This window comes from Anas acuta, chromosome 6 (assembly GCF_963932015.1).
Source record: "Anas acuta chromosome 6, bAnaAcu1.1, whole genome shotgun sequence".
Lineage (NCBI taxonomy): Eukaryota > Metazoa > Chordata > Aves > Anseriformes > Anatidae > Anas > Anas acuta.
Window position 1 is genome coordinate 12,325,194 of NC_088984.1, and position 27,992 is coordinate 12,353,185.

The window sequence follows — 27,992 nt, forward strand, 5'->3', positions numbered from 1 at the left end:
TGTATCAGCTGCATTTGTTGTTGAGCTATTAACTTACACATGGCTGCTAAAAAGGAAGAGGATGGGAAGATTATTTTCTTTTTAATCTGAGTGCCTTGGGGAAAGCAGTGTCCTCAAAGTGAAGCATGACATTTCATGGCAGCCCTCTGGTCCCTAAAATGATTCAGTAGCTTTGACTCTGGCAGGGTATACAAATGCACATTCATTCCACCTTTCTTCATGAACTTAACCAAGTCCCTCAGGCATCCAGCCCTGATCTTACCAGAGCTGAAATCCTCTCTGGAGGTATTTCTCTATCTCTTGATTACAGAGAGGCAAGTGCTACGGCGTCTCATCTCCAAAGTGATGTGTTCATCTTCCTCCAACTCAGGGTTGAAGTCTGTTGGAAATCCAGGCACATACGCCTGGTACAGCATTCTTCATGGAGCCAAACCTCAGTAGTTTTACTGAAAAGGAACCCAAGGTCTGCATGGCCAAGGAATCTGCATGCAGGGTCTGGACTGATCTCACCCATATGCTCAGAGGGGTAAACTTCATGCTGCACACAGGGATGGCAACAATGACCAGACACAAGGTAACAATAATCCCAAATTTATAGCCACTCTCTTTTATGCATACATGAAACAAAGCCTCAGGAAACAGATTGCACTTTTTGAGTGAAATCATTGCCAAGGAGTCTGACATCCTAGGCAGGATCCCAGACTATACACTTCTCATAATGCCACCTTCCACAAATGTACCCCTCATTATACATGTAGTTCCAGCTGTGGGAATAGACATGATATTTCAGCAAAGAAGTAATCAAGATGAACAACACAGCTGTGCTCTGACACAGCCTCGGATGTTTACTTGTCTAACTGCTCTATTCTGATTAATGTTACAAGACATAGAAGGGGCACTTTCATCTTTTTGATAAAGGCTGCAAACATTTCATTTATTTTTCATTGTTTCTAACTGCATGCAGCACAGTTAATTGTCTTGTAATTCCAAGAAGAAAAGGAAAAGTATCTTCTTTGACCCTTACACTTTTCTTGCTTCAGTGGGTGTATGACATGTAGATAATTACAAAATGCAGAAAGATGACATTCTCACACATAAGACAGAGTGAGGCCTTCAACAGAGACACCTTCAATAGAGACTGACATGGAAATGTATCATGTATGAAAATCAAAAGTACATGGTCTCTGAATCTCTTCATTGAGACCTCTCAGAAGCATTGTCATGTAGCTAGTTGTATCAATCCTTGAAAGTCAGTGTAAATGCTCTCAACAGATTATGAAACAGTTGTAACAGAAGCTGATCTATTTGAGTATTTCTTAGGAAGATAATTAAATAAAGCATTTCAGGGCACAGTAGGAAGAAAAGTAGGTAGAATGAATGAAAGAAAGGCAGAAGGATTTACAGAAATAGGACATGAAATATGCAATATACACATGAATAACTAAATGACAGTTACATTAAAAAATATAAAAGATTTTTCACCAAATATCCAGGGTTTTTTCCTGCAAATTTATTTTTATTCAAAAAATAGCGCAGACTTTTGACTAGCTATGATCAATAATACAATAAAAATCAGTACCTTCCTGCAGCTACTACTGAAGATACTTACCAAAAAAAAAAAAAATAATGAAATTGTGACATTTTAAAGATATCTATTCCACATCTCTGAGAACTGCATCACTTATTAGATAGTCTGTTATATTGCATGAAGTTCTTTTATATCATACTTTATGACTCTGAGTTTTTACTAGTTATATGCCAGTGGTACTGAGAATTTTAGTAGCACAGCTCAACTGTGAGAAAAAAATATTCAAAAACAATAAAAATAATCACTTTTATGTTAATGTATTGAAAACTCAATTAAGTTTCTCTGGAAGCTCAAAAAGCACATTTTATGTATTTTAATCTCTCTCACAGAACAAAAAAAAAAAAAAGACTTGTACAAGAATACATGTCTCATACAAGCAGACACTGAAATAAAATCTATCTGAAACATTCTACCCTTTAGAGAATGTGCTTAGAATGGAAACAACATACCTATTGTCACAGTTAATTACTATTATTCCATGATGAGTAATCAAATTTTCAGTGAAAAATCAACACTTAGGCTGTTTCAGCTAAGAAAAGCAAAAAAGATATTTGAAGACACTATAAAGTGACTTGTGGAAGCTAAAGCTTGAGTATCTTGAATGCACGGTCTTTTAAGTTAAGCTTATTTCAAACTCAATTTCTTATAAAGCACCATGATTCCTCTTCTCTTTATGTGGTGCATCATGGTAGCCTCTCAAACACAACATATTATGTCTCTGAGAGGAACAAGAGAGTTTCACGTACCTGTATAATCATTTCCTTCAGGCACTATTGTAGCACTACAAAATACAAATATTCCAGGATTTGGACAAAATATTTGGAATTTTACCTGAAGAGGGCTTGAGGGTTCACTTTTAAACTACCACAGTTGTCAAGGAAAACGTGTTATTACCTGATTAGAAAGCACCTGCATTACAATGTGCACACATAGAATTTAGTCTTTTAAACAAAAATAAAGCCTTGTTAGATTCACTGCTTTTGCATTTGTTCCCTGAGCTAGATTTTACATATATGTATTTTAATTTAACAATTCACATAACTTAAAAACAGATTATACTTGGTTTTCCACAGCTGCTTCTCAGCTTTGCCAAAAACACTACTTTTTTTCTCTCAGCAGGCTTCACATAGCACTCCATATCCACTTCTACCAAGTGCACTTTTTGCACCAGGCGACATCCCACATCTCAGCACCATTGGGTCCTGCCTGTGGGATACTTTTTGGCTGGGAATGTGAGCTAAAACCTGATTTCACACAAACCAAAACAGTCTTTATCCCATTCTTGAAAAGAGTTCTGTATGCACAGAATATGGTGCAAATAAATTTGGGAAGAACTTCTGCTTACCTGACTAAGCATTTGGTTCTGCACAAATTCAAGTGAAATTTTTAACGTTTTTCAGAGTGTGGAAAGCACCTTCAGTTAATGTCTCTTTCTCTAAGCTCTTTGCAAGAAGAGCATTATCAATTTGTACTTCCCAAAACAAAACCAAAACCAATAAAGCTTTTTAAATTTAATTACCAAAATACTTTTTAGCTATGGGTATTAAATACACAGTTGCACGTCAACTGTGGATCCATGTCTGAGTATTAATGGCATTGACCCAAAGGACTTCCTCAATAAGTTATGAGGCAGGTTATGCATCAAGCAAATTCTCTACATACGAGAAAAAAAAAAAAAAAAAAACAAAATCACATTTCATTGCAAATGCAGCAACACTAAAAGCGATAGTACATCTGGATACTTTACAGAACAGTACAGGTAGTCCTACCTGTAAATGATGAATAACTATTTTGATGGTAACATTAGGAGACTATTTTTCTTTTTCCTGCATACTAATAAATACTCCAAAAGTTCTCACTCTGTGGTATCCCAACAACATAAACCATCACATATCGGTAACCTCAAAGTAGCTGTTTCCATATTTCTGTCTACCATATGTTAGACCAGTAGTGTCATCAGACATGATTTCTTCTCATATGATCCCCTATTGGTATGTTTTCTTTTTATAAATTAATGAAAACTTTGTTGAGGTCTGTGATTCTGTAGGTCAGATATTCAGGATAGATTTTCATGAATACGGTACATTTGGGAAAAAGAACACTATCAGCGTCAGATGTCAATGAACAGCATTAGGAATGGGCCAGCAAAATAGGTTTCCATCAAAGAAAGTTTTGAGCCTTGTGCAGGACAGATCATTAATAATCCAAAGGAATACATTTTAATTACTATCTTGCAAGTCACATCAATGAAAAAAAGAGCAGCAGAAGGGGACATATGTAACCAGTGAGGGCAAAATGCAGTTGCTGCTGGAATTAGAAAAGAGAAACAGAGAGAGTTTGGTAATGATAGTAATGAACTGATTCCTGACATCTCAGGGGCCTGCTACAGTCAGCTCTCTGCAGGCAGCTTTTCTACTTTGTTGACAAATGCAGCCATGAAGGCAGATATGCAAGACAGCTCTATACAGGCCAGGTCATCTCCGGCAGGGTTTATTTATGAGCTTGCATCAAGTGCTCTACAGAGTTGCCTACCCTGCTTCTGAGGCAATGGATTCAGCGTGGGATAGTGGCTGAGCAAACAAAACCTGTCAAATCCAGGCTCATCAGAAGCTGGGTTTCTTTGCCCTGCTCTCCTCAGCCCTTCCAGTTTTAACACCCCAGCTCTGGCAGAACTCTACACAAATACGTCTTGTCCAGACAGGGCCTCATTCAGCTTCATGGGGCTTTCCTCCTCCCTGAACAATGAACAAAGCCAGATATACTCAATACATCTCAGGGACACACAGTGGGTTTGACAATAGTAGTATCTCACCTCACCTTTTTTTTTCCTTCCTTCATGCCCTGTGGTTCCCTCATTGCCTGCAGTACCTCAAAGGCATGGTGAAGATGTAAATGTGCATTACTATGGAAATAGGAAGACTCAAAGGCTTAGTTTTCCAGTAATAAAGACTTTTATCTTTTATTCTGGAAAATAAAAGAATACTCCTATACCAGTATCTTGTATATACATCTATAGAGGGGACTCCTATAATTTGAATAATAAGATTAGATGATCGGTATAAAAGAAGGCCCTTCAGTTATTGGTCACAATCAGCAAATGCCCACCAAAGTCTGTTGAGACACCTGAGATTTCTGTACAAAATGAATTTCAGAGATGCCATTCTTTCTGTACAAAATAAAAAGATGTAAAATTCCCCAAATTCACAAGGTATTCCAGTGAATGTAGTCAGCAAGAAAGAGGTTTGGTTTGATGATAGGCTTCAATCAAGCAGTTGCATTTGAAGTGAAAAATGGATTCTAGACAGAGAGACCAAAGTAGCAAATGGACTTCAGGACAGACCATGGCATGAAAGAGGTTCCTCCCATTTCAGTGAAATGTTTGGTGAGCAGTGAGACTTTTGCTGCCAAGGCAAGAGAATTTTGCTTGAGATGAAAGACTACCTGGGAGAGTTGTTTAAGGATCTGAAGGATCTCTAGAATGGACTGATGATAGTGCAACCCTCCATGCATTTCAGAAATGCTTTATTCTTCAGATCTGTTTAAAACCTTTCCCCAGTAATGCCTACATCAAGAACACACCTTCTTTTTGAAATAGGGCATATCTTTTAGGAAGACAATCTCTTTCAAGGTAACTGCTTGAAGTGATGGCAAATCCATCTCATCTACACGTAACGTTCCAATAGTTAATTATTCTTAGCTGGGGAAAGGAGGGAGAGAGGAAGATAAGATTTTTTGGACTAAATTTAACTTCTGCTTGCAGCTACTGGATCTCAGTGAATTTTCCCATCCACTAGCAAGAGCTTTCAATGACTCTCCTTTTTTGGAGTCATGCATAAACTACAGTCAAGTCATATTTAACACCTTTCGTGTTAGATATGGGGTCAGCCTGTGCCTCTATGCCTTACTTGGGATCAGGGTGCCAGCCTGTGCCTCTCCTCCCTCAGCAGAGGTGATTTCCCATGCTCTAGTAAATACCAACAAGTTACTTCGCTGTTCTGCAGTGACAGAACTGGCTGGCATCATACTGCAAAGTTTGGAAGTATGGCGAGGAAAGAAGTGAAGAGCTAGATGGAAAAAAGTATTTTTCACTAAATTGATTTAAATAAAAAGAAAAGGGAAAAAAAATCAAAAGACTTCCCCATACAGAATGAAACTAATTATATTCCTGTTCATCTGGCCAGCATAACTCCAGGGGGACTAACTTAGCATCACGTCAAGTAGGAGACTGGAGTTAGCAGCTGGCTCAGGTGTCTGCTTAGATATCATTTAAAAGTCAGCATGCCTAGAAGTGCATATTGTGTTCTGCCAAACACCTGGCTTAGGACTCTTTTTTTTTTTTTTAGATCTGTTTTCTCTTGTTTCCTGTTTCTTTTGTTACTCTGAGAAATTAGTAGGTTCTTCTGCACCCAACACAGAGTCTAGGGAAACAAAATCAGAGCAAAATCCTCAGCCTGTCTCCTCTTCCAAAGGATGCTCCAGCCATTCTGGTGAATTTCTACCTTGGAGCTGCACTGAGCAGCCTGACTTATCTAAAAAGAATAAAAATGATTTTCTGCTTTTCCACTCTCTAGCACCCATTTTATTTCATGCTAAGGCAAATAAATGCATCTACTACTGTCTTACTCCTTCCAAGATAATGTATAGCAGGTTAAAGTCACAGTTTAGATCTCAGCAGGTTTCAGATTCAAATGCTCATTATATATCAGGGGGTCAGTGTTCAAGCAGAGAAGCACAAAAGTAATCTTCAAGAGGCATTAAATTTTCTTATGTTTAGAAATTCTTTGTAAAGGTCACTTTTAAAAAAAGCTTTTAAACAGGCAACCTGCAACTTAGAATACCATTCAAAAGATGACCAGATTTCTAATGGATTTTAAAAAAAGGAAAAAAAAAAAAGAGGAAGAAAAAAAATAAACAAAGAAAGCACCTGCAGCCCCAAACCAACAAACAGTAGATAGTTTAACTGAGGAAACTTCTGTGTGTGTCCTGCTATCATCAAGAAACTAGGAGACACAAGCAACTCTGTGAGTTACCATGCTAATGAAGCATGATATGTAACATCTCTCTCCCATGAGGGTTTTCCAAAATCTAACAGAAGTGTTAGCTTTTTCTTCCATAACTTCCTTCTTGTGGATTTTAATTGGCCTTTTCCCCTCAACCTTGCATAAATTTTCACAGAATATGTAATTTCTAATACTTTGGAGAGTTCTACTTCTCTGTCAAATATGTTTGAAGTTTATCTTCCTGTTCAAAATCACTGTGGGGGGGGTTGGGGGTGGGGTGGTGGTGGTGGTGGTGATAAACACACCCAGCATAACTTGCTTAGTTTTCACCTTGCATTGGTTAATATGACCTTGTGGTGCACTGTCCTGCGATCTCAGGTTACCAGCACAGCACAGCACAGCATATTGTAGAGCAGCAGCTCACCAAGCAAAGAAAAATGTGGATGATGAACACAGCCAGGCACCAGTACAAGCATACTTCTGATGCTCATGTATAAACCTTACCAAAGTGTTTCTGGTAACCAAATATTAAAGAAAAGATAGATCAACATGCACAGTGAGGTGTTTCTGTACAAATCGATACAAATTATATTCATAAACTAACATTTACATGAAAAGCTTCTCAAAGAAATCCCTCTAGAACTATGATCTTTGAAAGTGAATAGTGATTCCAGGGATATAAAGGGTCCAAGTGAACATGCATGTTATCTGGAAATGAGGCCTTATTGTAAATATTGCATACAAGCAACCAAAAAACCATAAAACCATAACACTTAAAATGTCAAATCATTTCTGACTCTTTTTTGAGGTGGGGGGAGGGGGATGTTGCTTGTTTCAAGAACCCTTATGGTTCCTTTGTACTGACTCTCTTTTAAGTGAAGGTTTCACAAGGATAATTTGGACACCATTTCAAACAGAGTACTGTATTATAGCAAGACACCCTTGCCCATTTCCATTATTCTTAAATTCTGAACTATTCTATGTTAAAATATACACACTTTTTTTCCCCTTCAGAGAAAGGGCAGCTGCTCCTATCAGTGAGTAGTCTAGTAGAGACAGCAGGTGAAGCTGAGTTTTCACATACATTTTCACGGTATTTCAAATTGTCCTTTCAACACTTGTCTGGCATTTCTGTCCCCTCTAACACAAGTACAGAATTAACTGTAAAGTTCACCAACTAGCTCCCAGCTACTCGAGAGACTATGAAGATGCGAAGAATGGAAGAAAGTTGTGAGGTGTCCTTAGGAAATTCATGCAACATCCAGGCAAAGCTAAGCTCTGAAGCCAAGGAAGGCTTTGAATGTCCATGCCATAAATCTAAAACTTCTAACGGAGACAGAATCAAAACCTACAGGAGCCAAAGGAAGTCCTTTCATTCACATTAACAAACTTGGGAAACAATGTAAAAGAACATTAAAGTACCTAAAGCACAATGTTTCATATGAAAAATACAAATCCTTTTGATAGTACAGATTTCTCATCCTTTAACTAGCTGTACCTGAATTTTACAGTGTACTCCTGAAATTTCTGCTCTCATGTATCTCCATGCACCCACTTCCTATAGCTTTTACTCATCCAACTCAATCAATGGAAACTTTCACACAAATAAAAACAAAGATTTTTGTCAACCTATCCCAGCAACTTGCTTTAGCCAGATATCTTGTCTTTGGTTCAAACAAAAAAATTAATCTGAAATCAGAAGTGTAAATTCTATTTTGAATTTCTTTCTCATTTGATTATACTCAAACCATTCAGATTTCCCCCGACATACATTAACAGAAGATTTAAGCCTTCTTGCCCTACTTTCTACCCCCAGCTGTCACACAGACACTACCATACACATGAAAATTATTACCATTCTTCTCTATCTGCGTCACAGTTGCAAAAATATCTCATATCCAGACAACTTTCTTCCAGTCCACATGCACACTGTTGAATGCCCGGAAGAGATCCTCCCCAGTAAAGATGCTTTTCATTGGCACGGCCAACCCACCAAGCAAATGGCATTCCATCTGGATGAAAGGGGGGGAGGGGGGGAAGGGGGGAGAAGACAAAGAAAGAGAACTTGATAAGCAAATTGGAATCTCCTGAGAATGAAAAAGAGAATGGAGGTGGACATGTTAAATAATACTGAAAGAAAAGATGCAAAGTGGAGAAATTACAAACCATAAGCTTTGCCCAAATTCCATTTTAATGAATACATGTTGAGAAAGCAATAGCTATATGGTAATACCATTTGGTTTGAGGAGCAGATGTTTCCCCATTGGTCTCATATGCCAAACACCATGAGAATCTTGGTGCATTTTATCTGCAAAGACTTTTGACATGCAATCCCAATGCTACTGTCTGCACCAGCTGTGTCCAGAGTGTTTGCATGATGCTAGAGGGGAGATCTGATCACTGAAGGAGTCTGAAAGCAATTCTTCTGCCATGACTCATATTGCATGGCTGTCTTGAATCAAAGACCAAAGACCTCCTGCAGAATCTAAGCATCGTGAAGTAAATACCAGCTCTTAGATCAGTATTTTCATATTAGAATTCATACAAAGAGTAAAAATCTTCTGAAATAACACAAAAACTCACCTATTACTATGGGCCTAATCCAGCTCCTTTTGAAAATAAGAACAAAATTTCTATCATTTTCTAAGGGAGCAGGACTAGGGATTTTAATATGCTCTCCAAGGGTGAAATCTGCAAATGCTAAGCTTCATAAGATATTAGAACATCCTGGATTACATAGTCAGGTAGGAGATAAGTGGGGAAAAAGATTTCCCTACTTATGAATTAAATTATCTCTGTGAAGTATTTTTCTATCTACAGGAGCTCTAAGATCTATGTATTTATATAAGGCAAGGTAGTTTTTGTTTAAATTTCATAATCTGTTTTACATGAAACATTAAATATTAATAGCCAGTTACAGTAAGCAGATTCAAATATAATGAAATCCATGGATTAACATTTTGCTAAAATTGACTTTGTCTTCTAGCTCAGCTAACTTTTCCATTGACTTCTTAATCCTTAAATCAAGAAATGTAATCAGTTACACGTACAGGTAGATAGCAAATTTAGCAAAACTGACATATCAAATCTTTCTGATCAAAGAAGCTTGAAAAATAAACTGCAACACTAATGTAGAAAAATGCATCAATTTATTCTTCTGCTTTAGTAACATTATTAGTAGGAAGCATTCCTCATTACACAAAGCAAGAAAGTGTAAAATATGAAATGCAATCAAGGTTAACTGTAGAGTGTAAGGGACTAATTAAAATGAGTTTTAGAATCACTTGGCAAAATTAATTCATATTTGTTTTCCTTCTAAGCTTAGGCTGCTGAACTGTAAACTCATGCAAAAAGGAAATAAAAATAGGAAGAGTAACTCCATTCTCATGATACCAACAATTAAGACATGAAGATTTTGACCAATACCCAGTGGTACTCATTAGAAAAATCATAGTTCAAGAACATCTAAGGATTCATCTTACAAAAATGTGCACCACCATTTTAGTTCTCGGATTTTTGTCAACATAAAAAATGTTTTCATTTTTTTCTTTTCAGCTGACGTTGTGAGAGTTGATGCTGTGGCCAGTGAAATAAGTCTGTACTATATTATTAGGAACTTACTTGATAAAGCTTTGAATAGTAATGCTAATTGAATAAAAGGGTGATTTGTCTAGCAGCTGGAATAGGCATTTATACAGAATTGCTTAATTTAATTTTAAAAGTGCCTTTTCTGGAAAAAAAATACTTAGATAAAAGATAAATCCTTCAGGCTATCAGCAAATAATGGTATTCATTAATCAAATTCAACCTGTGTCTTAGATTCTTTTGGCAGAAATCATTACATACTTTAGCATAACAGTGAAATAAACAATAAACAATCATTCACAGGAATTAAGAACGAGCAGTTTTCTAACATCTTTCAATTTCTGTTATGTATTATCAAGCAATACTGAGCAAACATACAAATAAGATTTATGATATAGACTGAGGAAGTGGAAGAAGCACCACAGTTTGAGACACTTAAAACTGAATTAAATACAGAGCTAAAAACAACAGAACTAAACAGTATAAGGAACAATCTTATTTTGTCAAGGGATAGACTATAAGACAAAAAAACAAACAAACAAAAACACTTTTTTTTTTTTCCAAAATTCTATTTATTAGGCACAATTCTGTCACTCTTTACTCAAGGTGAAAAAATTATTTCTCCCTAAGTAGTCTCTTTGAGATCAATTGTAGTATTATGGAAAATTATGCCCTGATTATTCAAAACTCTTTTCCATGTGCTTATTTTTAACATATGAGAAATAGCAGACCTATTCAGCAAAGCTCTTAAATCTATGGGACTTAAGCAATGTCTGAAGTGTTTAGGAATTACTGAAATGTATATTGTCTGTCATATACCTGTAATGCTGAAGTAAAGTATATTGTACTAACAACATCAATCTATTCCCAAGCTCTTTTAAGGAAGTTTACATCATTGTACAATCACAAATCTGGAGGATGCCTTACATTGTGATTGAGTTTGGCCAACAAGTGTTGACTAATGTTCTTTCTTCTAAGTCTGTAGATTTGTTACAGTACCTCCCATTCTGTAATCATTACTATCATTATTATTATTATATTTTTTTTTCAAAGCATTATCAATTCTCTTCCACCTCCAAATGAATCAATTTCCTTTCCATGATAAAGCCTCAGACTTAGATCAGTTATGTTAATCAAGGTGTTAACATGGACACAGAAACTAATGGCTACATAGGTCAACAGAATTCCGCTTTAAAATTTCTAAGCCAAAAAGTCCACTTAATAAAAGTGCTCCTCTTTCTTTATTCTGTGCTTACGTTGTACCTAACAATACACTACTTAATCAAAAAAAGGAAGTCAAAAGTCTGCTGCACAAACTGAAGTACAATTTTCTATGCATTTTCACCTATTGAGAACTGAAAAAATAAAATCAGCTATAATAAATTTATTAAGGTTGTCTTTGAACTTCATTCTATGGTTCTTAAGGAGAAAATCTGTGAAACAATCCCAAACCAGAGAAAGCAAACAAGCCTCAGATGACTGAACCCATAAGAACTAGAGACTAGGTTATTTCAAGTATTTATCCACATATTGCTCAATCAGCCTTTAGAAAGTTGTAATTTTGATAATAAAATTCTCAAAAAAGGCAAAGATTTTACATTTCCTACAGAAGATGATAATCATTTCTGTCATGATGCTGTCTGGGAGACTCTACAAACAACTGTGATAGTAACATCACTGTTTTTACCTGAATTTACTATGACATTAAATAAAGGGAGACAGTATTTTGTATCAAACCAAGTACTGATGTGTGTTCACAATGCCAGGCACAAGCTGCAGAAAGCAAGGTTGGTATTGGTGTTCTGAAAAAGAAGAAGAGGTTTCATCTTCGGTTGACCATTTTTATGTTTGTTTTTTTTTTTTCTAACTGCCTCTACAGCCTGGTCCTGTGTGGTCTGTTGAGCTATTCAACAGCTGAATGCCCAAAACCTGAATGCCCAAATAAGACTTTGGAAACCCTGGCATATACAATACTGAAACACACAGCCAAAAACTCAGTTTCGTTCCATCCTGAAAGGCAGAGTGTGAGCTCCTTTCGGACTTCAGTTCTTCAGCAGACCTCCAGTATGTGCCCTTCCAAAGAGCTTAACTAAACTGTTCATTATTAGTTCCATGAAATCTACTTTAGCAGAAGCAAAGCTGGAACAGACCATACAGTTCATGAGCACAGAGGCTAAGGACTATGAAGACAGTACCGGTGAGACACATAAAGGTTGTTCCCAGTGAGCCTTAAAAAGAGATAGGGCTTGAGATGAAATTCACCTGCAGTACATATCTGGCTCATGTGGAGACAAGAGTGGCTGGACACATATTTGGTGTCCCTCTACCACCTTACTAGAAAATGTCCGTCTGCCTAAATCTCCCTTGTATTGTCAGTTCCCTAATTTTCTGTATTAGAAGGCATTGAAATTGCTAGTGATATGAGTTACCTTATGCTTGTTTGTGTTTTAAATGGCAGACAATGATTTCAAAAATTATTTGTGTAGGCACATAGAAGCTGGAGGAGGGGGAAAATCAGCATATTCCAACAGCATTTAGGTTGAAAATACTATGTATATAGATTACTTTCCTATAGGCAGAAACTCCTGCCATTGGCTTTTATGTTTATAAAACATGAGTTAAAATAAGCCATGCATTTTTAACACTATTATGCTTGGAATGTCTTTCAAGATTTGTCTGTATCATTTGCCAGGTGGCTTTTGTTATTGCTACAAACAAAAATCTAATGATAGAAATATAACAAGATAAACTTGATCCTGTGTTAAAATCCTGTGCTGTACAAATTTAAATTCTGTCTCCAGTAATTGCATACACATGGAAGGCTTCTGCACTTAGATACTGAAAATACTGAAACAAGTCAGTTTAAGGCCTTTCCCACCATCATAGCATGCCAATTTATTTGTATCTGTCTGTTGAAATACTGAAACCATATTGTATTTAAACAACATTCTCTTGGCAGTCTTATGTTCAGTTTCCTCTCCGAAGTCAAACTGAGTTAAGTAGAGAATGGAATTAAATCTTATGCCTATATCTTACTGATAAAAGAGAAGACTAATTTACATATATGCTGTCTTCTCGTAAGTGGAAAGATACACATTATCAAGAGACGATGAAAACTGGGAAAATACTGATTCTAGAATTGAATAAAACAATCAAAGACAATTCTTTGCTACAATACTCAAAAAACTTCAAATACCAGTTTGCATGAATGACTTCAACAAAATCAGATCCTGCAAACAGCTCACACAGTATTCTGAATGTCAGGTAAAACAATCAGTTGGCAAGTCTATGTAAACTCATGTGTGGCAATGTCAACCCGAATAACTGAATGCAGAGGCCAATCCAGAGGACAAATTATGCTCTCAGATGATCCATTTTTAAAAGGCTTTTTGAAGAAAAAAAAAAATGGAGAAAGGATTAAGAGAATGAGAACAAGGGAAATAGTGATTCAAAGTTTTTTTTTTGTTGCAAGAGTTTACCATGATCCTGTTTTCCTGTGGTTTTGATTTGTTTCCATCACATCATTTCTCTAGCTTTTTTAAAGAACTTTTAGAAATTCAGCTGCAGCCTAACCTTCTCTAATTAAACTGCAGCCTATCTCTACCCTTTGGCCTTTTCAGGAGGAAAAAATAAATAAATAACAAGAAACGTTTATATAGTAATTTTGCTTAAAATTATGGATAAAGTGGAGAAATATTCCATATGGATAATACAAAATAATTATTGAATGGATAATACAAAATAAAAAATTCTTAGAGTCTGTTTATTCAATAAAGAGGTCTATGGTGCTAATGACTCTGATTTTGTATTGGTTTAAATGGCAATTTACAATTTTGGAAGAATAAACTAATCACAGTGTGACACAAACTCAGGCTGTGTTGCATTAACCAGTACATCCTACCTCTTCTTTGAAGCAAGCGCTGACATTTAATGGCAAAACCAAGTTGCTCATAGGTTTATACACATTTGTGAGGGACTCATGGCTCTGCCCCAGCAGGTAAGAAGCAGCACTTTTCTTCTGAGGTGGCAGCAGGTGGTATATCACAATTGAAAGCAAACTCCAGATCAGTTTGTCTTGGAAAAATGTAATGTATTTAATATGGAGCCAAAAAAATAATTAATAATAATAAAACAACACACTATGACATGTTTCTTTTTAACTACTGACTGAGCCATCAAATTGTTCAATTGTTTTTGTACCACACTACAGTGCTTTTATATGGACACATACTTGCTTTCTGCTTGTTTCTTCTCCTTTCAGTACAGCAATAATGACCATTTAACACTTGTTTCCTTTTACCCACAACTTCCCCCATGCCAACTGTGAAATTAGGTTTTACTGTCCTTTTTCTTTCTTTAAATTGACATCCACATACCACTGCCCTAATTTTCAGAGATGACAAATGCAACTTCACTGGAAACCACAGGAGGTCAAACAGTAGCAAGACAGATGCCATTCTGTACTGAATAGCAATGCTGCCAGCCAATGTTATTAAGATTTCCACTGAATTTGACTTCAATTTGTGGTCAGATCCTGTAATCTTTATTCAGAGCAGCTATCAAAAACTGAAGTAGTTCTGCTAACACCAATAGACCCACTCCCAGGCAAATGTTACCTACTCACAAAATCTGACCCTAATTTTAAACTTTTTTTTTTTTTTTTTTTTTAAAGTGTGGTTAGAATGAGGGGAAAAAAGGCACTGCTTCACTGACTTTTTCTTTCTTATTATTCAGCTTTGCTGCCAAGATGCACTACTGCCATACAGTCTCAGGCTGAAGTAATTGCATTAAAAAGAATAGAAAAAACAACAACAAAAAACTGCAGCAGAAATAGTTGTCTTCTCCCTCTGGAATGGCTGTTATCACACTGTTCTTCCCGGAGTTGTTAAGATATTCTTGCAGATGAGAATGGGCAGAAAGAAGGTAAATAAACATGGACTTTTACTTCTTCTCAATTTGACAAAAGGATAATGAGCAAAACTGCTGAGTTGTAATGACAGAGTTGTTACCATCCTACACTTACTGTACTTCAGTAAGGCGAAATCATCATCAACCTTTGTTGATGATGATATCAGAGAAATCTGAAGATGGGAATAGACATTTGATACCCAAATACTTTTATATGACGGGGAAGGTTGAATTTACATCAAGATTAAAATTTTATGCCTAGTGTACATGTATGTCTCTGCAGAAGGCCAAAGATGACTGAAAATATTATGAACACTCTGCCAGCTCAGGCTGGGCTGCTTTCTCAATAAATTTCTGGCCAAGTGACAAGTTTCTTGAAAGATCCAAGAGGGCCTTGAGCCAACAAGAGAGACTATGGGAACAGCTTATGCGTACAGGTGAGGAAGAAAACCCAGCAGCAAGAAAAACAACAGGAAACCAAAAATGCATAGAAGATTGAAGCTTTTAGGACATACAAAAAAAGAAGGGAGGAAGGGAGGAAGAAGGAGGAAAGAGGAAAGAGAAGGGAGGGAGGGGGGGATGGAGGGAGAGAAAACATTAGTTTTGAATCCTCAGGAGTTTTGCTTTTGCTGAAGATGAACTATGCTGCTGAAACAAAGTATTTTACCTGATCTACTTTATCTCCCACATTTCATCTCAGCTTTACTCCAAATCCTGTCTCTCTTGCTTTTAATTATTTTCTTCTCCCTCATTCCACTTTTCTATCTCATTTTCTTTATTAGCCTAACACATCCAAGTAAATTCAGATGAAAAAATCTGTACTGCCTTAACAGATAGGCCAATGACATCATTTCATATCCTTCCTCTGTGCTGTGACCAAATCCCTGTCAGTGACCTGGATTCAATTGCAAGTGAATAATGGCAACGGGTAAGCAATGCAACCAGCATGACCCTGCCTAGGCCAGAAGAGCAAGTCCAGCTCAGAAGTCTGGCTACACCTAATCCATAGGTGTAGCCAGAAAAAAAAAAAAAAAAAAAAAAAGAAATAAGTTGATGCCATCATATGTTGTCTTCACACTGCTCTTTCAGCTCCTGTGTGCTCATTCTCATCTTCTTTCACCAGTACCATCTTACCCATTCCAAATAGAAGTCCATCTCCAGCAGTGGGGGAAACGCTATTTAAGTTTTCATAGAGGAAGCAATTTCAGAGCCTAGAAATACATCACAGTGGATAGGGGGCAATAGTTGAAACATCAAAGGCTATGGATGGTGCAACAAACTGTAAGCCAATCATTTCACCACGAGAAAACTTAGTTTTCATCTGTTATTCATGGGAATGTTGACATGACACAACTTTCATAGCACTGTAAAAATTATCTTACGGGCAACTGCCCCAGAAAAGACTGCCAGAAAGAAACATTTTACAGCTCATTCATTCACTATGATTTTCTAGGGATGAAACCAGCCAGATGCAACAACTGTTATAAATGGATCTGGCTCCAGTGAAAAGAGTGTAGCTGTGCTGACCTGCACTCACTGAGGATGAGAGCATTCACAGAAGCAGAGTGTTTGAAGCTGGATGGGACCTCTTTTAAACATCTATTCCAGCCCACTACTTCAGGCTGTTCTGAAACAGAGTCAACTTGTAAGAACTCCTTAGACATATTCTGTGGTTGTCATTGATACAGATAAAAGCACCATCTGCAGGTATGCAGAGACTGAAATAAAGCCCTGAAGGAGATATATTTTTGAAGATGGTAGAAAGGGGAAATTAATTATATGTTTGATCCATTTGTTCTTGAAAGAGACACAGCAACAGCTCAAGCTTTTGGGATAGGGCATGGATGGAGAGTAACAGAGGAACCCTACCTGCAGCACTTTTGCACTTAATGTGGTGCAACGGCAGAGCTGTACAGCAAAGCTCACAGATTTGCACAGCTCCCAGTCTCATGGACTCTTAGCTGCCTATCTGCCTGAGCTCTTCATCAAGAAATTCCACAGAAAAACAGGTCTACAATCTGGTCTAACAGTAGTCTGAAAGCCAGAGCAGGTTGCCAATGTTTATGGACACAAGTCAATTGAAATAGAGTGGAAATAATACGAGGTTTAATCCAACACTTGCAGGTATCCATGGATGGTTTGCTGGATCATGGCCACAGCAAAAATGTGATTTGATAGACTATAAGATGAAAATAGATAAAATTGGGACATTTCTTGTTAGAAACACGGAAAACAGGCTGTGGAGAGCAACCTTTGCTTAGTCCTTTGGGAGAGACTATATATACTAATAATAGTTCTTCTCCTTCCCTTTAGTTTGAAGAGTATCTAAGTAAAAATGAAATTACCTTACTCAACAGAACTGCTTCCTGGATATGCAGTTCTAACTCCCAACATTAATGAGAAAAGTATCCTTATTATTATTTTTCCCCTCCTGCTAACATTACAGCAGCACAGTCACTAGTGACTGAAATGTACTGTCTTCTTATTTGAAAACCCTCCACAAAAGGCAGGTTAATTTTATTGCCATCATACTTATGTTGACAGCCTATAGGAATAATAAAAACTAGATTTGGGTATAGAGAATAATTATTAGTAATATTGATTCACAAAACAGCAAGAACACATCTTGTCTTTCAGTTCCCAGCATGGTAGACAGTTAGAAAATAACATCTATTTACACATGGTGAATCTAATCAGAAAGTCATTGAGACAATGTCATTTTCAGAGTATCTTTTTGTAGGGCAACCACAAACTGGTTCCTGTAAGTGGCTGATAATAACTACTGACTTTCATGGCTTAGATTGGTCTTAAAGAAAACACAAAATATCATCTGTAAATATGCTGAATTCCTGAACTAGAATAAAAATAGAAAAAATGTTCTTAAGAGAACATAAATTAGAAAAGGTAATAACATATTGTTAATCACTTTGAAGCTGCAATCCCTAATTACATAAATGAGAGGATTTTCTTAAACCTGATAATAGCTATCAGAGATATTACTGGTATGATGCTTCTGTTTTGGAAAGAATCCTTTGAAAATGAGATGTGAACATCTAAAGTTACCTGTAATATTAATTAGATAAACAAACACCTTTGTTAGGAAGAAATCTGGTACTGTTCCCCATACATCTTTCTGTAACAGCCAGAGACAAAAATAAAATAAAATAGCTGAGTGTTTAAATTTACACCAAACAGCTGAAAGAGTACCTGTGCAGAGTACATAATATAGTTGCTGTAGTTTAAAAGGCAAACATTGTAAACAAACAACAACAGAGAAGAGGGGAGGAGAAGAGAGGGGAGGGAAGGGAAAGGGAGGCTAACATCCAGAAAGAGTTTAGAGAGGCACATTTCCAAGTTTTATACTAATTATGAGCAACAAGGCAGCTTGGACTAGTGCTCCTACTCTTCTGTTACATCCCCACTGAACTCTCACACAGCCAGTTGAACTGGGTTTATTTTGTGCTCCCAAAACATATTAATCAGAAAAAGACAACATTCAGTTGTTATTCCTGTGATCCTAACAGCACCCATCTGGATACCCAACACAGCAGTGGAGAAAAACCAGCTACAAGTGCTTTATCAAAAAAAAAAAAAAAAAAAAAAAAAATCGAACTGCATCCCATTATCTGTGAGTGGGCACAAGCATTACTGCAACTCATTAAATTTGCTTATAGTCTGATGTGTTACAACACATTATAGAGAAAAGGAAAATAAATAACTGCTGATTTGACACTGCTTTCAACTGCTGAGCAATTCTGTTTTCCTCAATGTTACAATTAATGTCAGCAATTAATGCTTTAAGAGGAAGAATCAGAAACTTCACTACAATAAACAAATACAGTCAGTTTCATCTTAAGGATGTACTCAAACTATAGCACTGTGTTGGTTCAGCCATCCCCTTCTTGGGCTGCAATTACACTTCTGTTGGTCAGAACAGCAGGGGCATCATTTGTCATCCTAAGTAAGGCTAGAGTGTAGTGAAATTGGGCACTTTGGAAAAATGCAGCTGTAGCAGAACATATGTATAGGCAAGACCATGAAATGAACTGGCTCCAAGCCAGTATGTAAGGAGAAAAGCAAGAGAATATAAATGAAAAAATTCATAGAATACTATATTCAGAAGAAGGTCCTGTTGATAGATCCTGAACAGCTTTAAAGGTCAAAATGACAATCTGTCTTCTCTGTGGAGGAGCTTTATCAATTCTCAACTCGTTTTCCTTCACACTCCTAACAATAAGTTTACATTTTTAGAATAGATTCTCTATTTAGTTTTTGCTATTTAATTTATGCCAAGTCCCTGAGTATCCAACTGCAGCAAATTGAAGGGTATAGACAAAGGTGTGTATATACATTCATGCGCAGACTACATTGGATGGAGTATGAATTTCTCTGTAGCTCTATTGTAACTAACAGGGATTATTTTTCAGCTCAAAAGGCTGTTTTCTGCTTATGGAGCAGAAGGAAGAACTCAGCTGTAGCTTCACCACTGAAGTAAATACTGGAATGGCAGAGATTGCAGAATTACAATAACCACGTAGCTAGCCACAAGATGCCACCAATATTGTGTTAGGTAACACATGTACAAGGAGATTAACTCAGCTCACTCTTACTCCAGCACAGGAGCATTTACATGTAGGGAAAGGCAGAAAATTGCATTACACACCTCCATCTTTCCCATTCCGTCCTCCTCTCCCCCTTTTCCCAAGTGCTGAAAATGAACATAATGGAGTGGAGACAGATTTCTTCCCCCACCACATGCATGCACATGCACACACTGCAGTAGCTCTGGGAAATGTAGCAGCGTGTGCCCAATTTCAGAGTCAACAACAAACCTTAACAGTTTTCAGACACAGCACTCCCTACCCTCTGCAGGTCAGATGTCTTTTCCCAACCCAGCAGAAGATGACCTGGCCTCATTTATTGATTTCTTGGCGCTACTGGAGCAGAGCCCTTGACTTGAGAGAACTCCAGCTGCCACATCCTTTGAGGATCACACAGGCTGCAATAAGCATATCAAATACTTTTTTTTTTTTTTTCCCGTTTTCTTCCCATGGAATATATATTCAACAAGGTTACAGTCCCTATTTTCAATTGTAATTAATCTTGTGTTCATTTTATCTTATTTTCAGCACAACTGAGATGGCTATGTCTATATGCCTTCTGTATCTAACAGCAAGAGAACCATCATCAGAACTATTCAGTCAACCTGTGAACTTATTGAAATCTCATGAATTGAGATTTCAATAGCTTAATGAAAAAAAAAAGAAAAAATCTCTTAAAGAGATTTCATGAGCTTAATGAAATCAAGATCTTTATGTACAAGATAACTTTCTACCATGGATCCTTAATCACAGGTAAAAGGTGAAAGAAGAAGGCAAAAATCTTTCTCGAGTGCTGGATCACGACAGTGAAAAAAAAAATCCCACAAGATCACCACATACATCATCATCTTTCCTGCCAACAGGAAGGAAGGCTCCTTAACTGAGTGTACTGTCCTCAAGACAAATACAAATTGACACAAAAGTCATGGATGAGATTCATATTTTAGAGTTAGTCCCACATTGAACATAATGGGAATCCTCAAGGGCCAAACTACTTTTAAAATTGTACACAAGCTACTCCCTCCAAACATGTCTTTATATCTATGTACATTAAGGAATTAAGAAATATAAGTTACACATTTATGGCTATAACACACTCCTAAAGATTATGCTTTCTCTGAAGAGCAGACAAATGAAAAGACAAACATTACCCTAATGTGTGCCTAATTATTGAACAGGCTGCAGAATCAATCAGCAATATGTAACCTCTTTTAAAGAAGTGTCAACTTCCCCTCCTCCCTCCAAATCAGTGTTTGGCAATGTTGACTTTGTGCTGTTTATTTTCTTCCACTCACATGCAACTGATCAAGATAAAGTGCAGATGTCCCAAGATTCAGGTTAAGATACAGCTCTATTACGCTGTAAATTCAGATATACATATAGAAAACTAATGTGCGTGAAAGAAGCAACCCCCAAACACAGGAACAAATGTATTTTTCTGAATTTGGGTTTCTTTTCTCTCTACATTGTGACTAAAGTACTTGAGCATATAGCTGTACTTTTAAATAAAATACATAAATGGCTCCCTAACAGCTGGCCTACTTAACAGTACCATGTAAACATCTGTTCGCATTCATGCATGCAAATAAGTACATCAACTAGCAAGTCTCTCAGGCTCAGACTACTATTTATCAAGTCTTCCCAAAAAACACCAGAGTGGAGGGCAATGACTGTGTGAAGAAACAGGAAAAGAAATTCTTAAACTTTTTTGGAGAATCGGTCCTTGAGAAAGATTGAGTGAGAATACCACAATCATGCTTTCTGTTTTCCACTATGCTTGCTTTAATGGAAAGTTTCTTTCCTGTTTATTTGTGGCTGTTTCCTACTTGATCACCTATTTTAGCAGCTTGTTACATATATGGACACTGCATCAAAATTTTATTCCCCTTTGTTCAAACTGTCTTTTGAAAGTGCCAGGGATCCCATGTCTGCTCCTAACTAAATGGGATTCTTGACATTGACTTGAATGGAAACAGGATTAGGCCGGCTGTATGCCTCATTAGATAGGCAATTCTATAGCACCCTCTAAAATTCTGCTGAACTTTCCCTTTCAAGCAAATAAAGCAGGTAAACTCAAAGGCCATGAAATGTCACTATTACATTTAGACACTTAAACCGAGTACCTGATGAATTAGCCATGTTCTTGCCAGGCGTCTTAGAAAACTGCAGCCCTCTAGGGACTTCCCCTGGCTGTTACCACTTATTGCAAAGTCAAAGAGAGAAAGCTAAGGTTATTGTTTTGCCTGTGGAATCAAAATATGCTGAGAGATCATGTTATTCCCCAGACTTTCAGGTTTATTGCATTTCTAATTCACACCTAAGGTCACCATATGTCAAGTGAGTAGGTATTCTGTTACCATAGCTAGTGTCATCATTTCAACTCTAATGCTAAATAGCCCTAGACTGGAACAATACTGTCTTTGAAACAGCATGATTTAACTCTTATAACAGAAGATTGGCCTTCTGATTAAAGATGGAAAATTAAATGTTCTGGTTCCACTGTCAGGTTTGTCAGACTCTCCAAAATCGTACAAGTTAGTTAAGCTGTCTGGACCTTCATTTTTACACCAGAAATCCAAAGAAATAAAGGCCCTTAATAAACAAAGCTAGCAGAGCAGCAACTGATTTTTCTCTATTGAGACAGATTAATAAATAAATCGATCTTCGATGAAATTTCATTTTGCATTTAAAACTACCAAGATGATGTTTGAAATCAGCTTCTTGTGGCCTGATAAGAATATGCTACAATGACAAGGCTTCCCTCTGCATAATACATGAACGTGAATTTGACCATACAATTGTCATTTCTTGTCACTTAAGTAGTCTTACAGTTAAGCAGCCATAATTGTCCTTTGGGTGTTATCTTAAATACATTAAGAAAGAAATTGAATGCTTTCACCACATTATAGCTGGGACACTTTTTCAAAGCTAATTTCTATGTCTGTGAATTATTCATAATACACTTCAAACAGGCTCTTCTGGATAAGGTAATTGACCTTGTCTGCATGAAGCACCTACTATCTTGCCTTGGGATAATTAAATCTATGATGTGGTCCATTATTTAAAGGTAATGTCTTCTCATTAGGTTAGGCGATATATTATCACTCAACTAGTCACCTAATTCTGCATTTAACGCATTCAAGTTTTCATTGTTTTGTCATGGGTTACACTCATAGCAATGTCTCACATTAAGTAATGTGGTACAATGGTATTTGCTTGATAAATGGAAGCAGGACTTTGAGGACTAACATTTCAAGATCTACACCAGTATTTGAAAGCTCAGTTGGCCGTACTTTATTTCTGTGGGTGAAAGCAACAAAAGTGTGTCTATATAGTAAAATCTAATGTCATGTCAAAGTCTGAATCCAAGTAATAGACTCATCCTTAAGGTTGGGAGAGACCTCCAAGATCATCTGGTCCAACCATCTCCCTGCCAACAATAATCACCCACTAAACAACATCCTTAATGCACCATGTGGTATTAGCAACACAAATTCATGTACTGCTCAGTGAAAACAGGTATGTACTGTTGACAGGTATACTAAAACACATGCATTGATAAATTAGCACAGATATTTCTAGAGAGTTTTATTTTGCTGTGTAGAGACACCCTTGGCTGGCCTGCCATTGAAGATGCAATTAGCAATGCAGGCTAGTGATGTGCTATTTTGGTTTTCTCTTTGAACCTGTAAGAGACCACTGTGACTCCATTCCTCAGTATGTATTCCTTCAAAAGATGTTGCTCAATGAAGACCAAGGTAACTGATTATTTTCACATATGCAGAGTGGAAACCTGCGAGAGAACATTAAACAGCTGAGCACACAACTCTCTCCTCTGTTCAAACTACTTTGAACCACTTTAGCAGAATGAAGTAGCTCTGAATCAGCCACTAAGAAAGTCCTCTTGCTTGGGTAGATTCTTGAGTGGCACAGTGATTTGAAGAAGCTCCTGCATCAATCTCTTTCCTGGCTCTGAGAGATGGCCAGAGATGGTGTTCTAAATTATATTGCACCACTCCAGTAAACAGCTTTAAAGGTGCTATTCCATCCCCTCTACTTAAATCGTGCGGGGTATACCTGTCTGTTTTAGTACAGGAACACAGCATTGGCTTTTTCAATCCATCAATGGCTTAGTGCTTAGTCTCTGATTCTAAATACTTCATTAACAAGCTCTGGATTGACTTGTTCATTTTTCTACTTTACTTATCTGAATTTTTACAGTGTTTCTACAGTTTGTCATTTCCTTTATACTGAAGTACAATTTCATGAATGATGCAACAACTAAGGAGTTAATCCACCGTTTTATTGGCCTAAATTGTTATAAACATACTAAATCCAGGGGAACTGATCCTGCATATCTTTGTAGTTTTCAGTTGCATCATTTGATATTGTAGCTTCTCTTCAGCTGTCCATTAACAGAATGCCATAATTATGTTAGCTACCCAGAGCTTTTTAATCATATTATACAAACATCATTCAGCCTATGAATTGTTTATTTTGATTAGATTTTGAGCATTTACTTAAAATTATGAAGTATTACCTTAGAACAGAAATAAATACAAAGGCATCAAAAAGATTTCAAGGTGGTAGAGTGAACATATACACTGAAGACCTTTGGCTGAATTCCTATTTGCATGAATATTCAAGAACAATCTGTTCATACCTCAGGAACATTTTTGCAAACAAAAAGTCTCAGTACAATGGTCCAAGATAATATAAAAGAAGGATTATGAAAACTATAAAAGTGAAATTGAAATGAAATTCTGGTAGGAAAGGAAAGAAATAGCTGCCATTTATCATTTCCCATCAGCTAAAACAAACTAGCCAAGGAACGTATTGTTCTAAGCAAGATTACCTGCAATTGGCCTGTCTGCTAAATCATATTTCATAATGGTTGACTGCCTTTGATTGTGTAACCACAGTTGTGTACTATATACTGATAGCTCCTGTCACTATAATATGATTATGTTTACCCATTAGTTTCTGCTTTTTGTGCCACAACCCAGCAACTACAATATTACAATGGGTCTAATGGCTTGTTGCACTTTGTTCATTTACCTATTAATTTTGGCAATGGCATATTTCATGGCACATAAATTTCATCCTTTGAAAACATGGCAACCTGTAGTACAATATGGTCAGACAGAATCTAGAGCTTTGTACAGAAGTAAAATGAATTGTCCAGGGTGGCATTTTGGAAAGAACATACCTCCCTCTGGAGGCATTGGTTGTAGATAAGGTGATTACTTCAGCAATAATAGGATGTAATTATTCACTCAATAAAATTCTGCCTCTATTAAGTAGGTACTTCTAATGTTCTGCAGATTGAGTGGTGGCCCTAGCCTGTCTCACAGAGGCAGTAAACAAAATGCAACACTGAATCTCTTTGTCTAAATCCTGAACATAAATGTGCACTGTGCAGGAAGTGACCTAGTAAGCAGACACTGCTTTGAAGCCGGAAATTTCAGGAAACAAGACCCACAAAAAGCCCCTGAAAAACAGTCATTGACAGGAGAACCCTCCCCACTTTGGCAATAGATGTTAAAATGGCAAACAGGCAGACCAAACTAGCTTTTCATAACCAGAGAAAAAGCCAAACGGAGCTGAAACAGAGCCTACTTAAGAGAAGACAATTTGTCTTAGAATCCGCTCTCTGCTGTAATGTTAACATTCATTCATGCTGATCTCCCTGTGGGAACCAGCTCCTAAACGTTCGACACACACCAAAATAGTTTCATCTGGATAAAATCAGAGTTTAAAATCACAATCACAATGGAAAATGAGCAAATGCTAATGTACAAAAAGCCTTCAGTTCAATGTGTGGAATAGTAACCAAAACTAACTTGTTTTGTACTATTTCTGATAATGAGCCATCTACCAGAAGAAGTCAATTCCAGTTAACCATCATTCTTCTTTCCCTCCTAAACTACCTGTGCAAATATGCAAACACTTACTTTCTCAAAAAGAGAACACTATATGTATATATTACATATATATGTATATATCAGTAGACAATTTTACAGATTGTTCTGACCATTTGAAACATCAGCTAAAAGAAAAGTCCATATTTAAAACACACCTACAATGTAATCGATGTTACTTTTTCTTCAGAGCTACTTTTCAAATCTCTCTTCATTTTTGAAAACATTCCACCATGGGCTTCTATTCATCAGTAAAACAAACCTGTCAGACCTGAATTAGGTTCAGTTACAGAATTTTGAGGAGGACAGTCAGGAACCATTACAATCTTTTCTTTCGTATCAATGAGTGCTACTACAAACATTTTGACTGCGTTGAATGGCACAGCCTGAACAAAAAGAAGAATAGAAAATGGCTACTGACTGCAGAATAATCTACTGGGAGTACATTTCATGCACTATTAATGATAATATATTGGAATCATTAGAAGTTTTAAATTAGACATGTCATTTAAAACTCTTCAGCCAAAACAAATATGTAGGAAAGGGGTACGTGGGTTTAAACATTCCAGATAAAGAAACAGGAAGGACTTGAAGCAGCCTGGAAACAGTCTGAAAGAAATCTAGTACAGTTACTACTAGCAGCATGTCCAAAGATCTATGAAAGACTAATGGTTCAGTTGATTTTAGGAGGTACATTTTCTTAAAGTTCCTATTCCTATGTCATGGCGGAGACATATATATATATGTATGTGTCACAACAAGGAAATGAGTGCATCTGCACCTCATTTTAGCCCAAATTAATATTTCCTCCTACCTTAACATTTCCTCCTACCACTAGAACACTTGGAGCCAGCAGAATGATTATATTACTCTCTAACCCCATTGATTCTAGTGAGATTTATATAGGAATCTTACCCTATAAATTTTCTAGAGAAATGAGACATACTGTCTAGGAGATGAAGGAAGAAATCTGGATTCTTGAGAGATACTTGAGACTATTGCTGGGGCTACAATATAGATTCACAGCTTTCTCTCCCTACCTGGAAAGGAACATCAAACACCCCATTATCACCTACCCAAATATAACATTACATCCCATGTAATTTGATGGGTCCATAACATACCAAAGATCAAGCCTTCCTCTCTGAATCACTATGTCTGCTTAATCAGTTTGCTAAAAAAACCACAAATGTACCACTAAAGGATGATGCGCTCATTTTGCTACTAGCAGCACAAGGAAAAGGTATAAGAGGCATCTATGTGAGTCTTAAACTTGGACTGCAAGACTTCAGAGGTGTAGATCTGGGAAAGAAACATTCATTTTACATTTCTTTTTCCCTGTGTGGACAAACTTGGCTATTTGTTTTAAAGTGGTAATTTCAAATAGAACTAATTGCCCAAACAATTTCAGGAGATTTCATCATTAGTAGACTCATGCCTTTTTCTCCTCCCTGTTAAAGGACATAGAAATCTTCCTTTAGAAGAGGACTGCATATAGATTAATTTGTTAACCTTTCTAAATGCTAATGTTAAAAAAAAAAAAGACAAGAAAATAAAAGAATTTTCTTCTGGGACTTTTGAATTTTCCTGTTGATAGCAAAGTAAGAAGGCCCTTGATGTTGCTTTGAGCCCTGGACAACTCAGGCAGGAACACACCCCTTGGCTAAACCAGTTCCCATTAACATCTGAGTCTTCCTCCTATCAAAGGGACTTGGAACACATTCAGCCTCAAAAGCATTTCTGTTTTTCTTCCCAATTTTCCTGGCCCAGCAGATATTATAAAAGCTTCTCTAAGGAAAATTTTAAAAAGGTTGTTTCTTTCCAGGTCACCGTATCTTTTAGCTACTTGTCAAGACTTAGTCAGATCTTCTCCTCCCCCAAATCAATCTCAGCTGGGGAGAGAAAAATAATTCTCAGTTGCTTTTAAATGTTTATTGGGAGGGGAAAAAATACACAGCTTTTTTCCTCAATGGTCTGGAGATGTTTTCTCCTTGCATGCTTGCGTTCCCTCAAATATGTGTGTGTGTGTGTGTGGGGGGGAAGTCATTTTTTTGCATAAGAGAGAAACAGTTTGAAGGGCTATTTTTATGTTCTTAATGTCAGATGGTTCACAAAAGCAAAACACTGAACTAAATACTCTTAGGGAAAGCTCTTTGTTTTTTGCTGTTTGGACACCAAACACAAAGTAATCGGAAAATATAGCCTTCAGCTGATCTTCATTGTCTCCTTTCCTCTGTCTCTTCCTTCATACTTTCAAAAAGAGAAAATACGTTTCCTATAGGCTGTCTTCATGCTGTAAATGGAGTAAAATTCCTGGACTTAAGATTTACTAGCAATGCATCTGAGTCTAACCCAACCAAGAAAGACTGAAAACTTGACTCCTTTTTCT

General features: G+C 36.9%; 1 protein-coding gene across 2 annotated transcripts in view; it reads right to left on the bottom strand.

Annotated features, from left to right (window-relative positions):
- Positions 1-27,992, bottom strand: part of CNTNAP5 (contactin associated protein family member 5) — a 282,878-nt gene that overhangs the window by 48,766 nt on the left and 206,120 nt on the right. For both annotated transcript variants that reach the window (XM_068687419.1, XM_068687420.1), the window contains exon 15: positions 8,444-8,600. In XM_068687419.1, the coding sequence (XP_068543520.1) occupies positions 8,444-8,600 (157 nt within the window). The remainder of the gene's footprint in view (positions 1-8,443; positions 8,601-27,992) is intronic.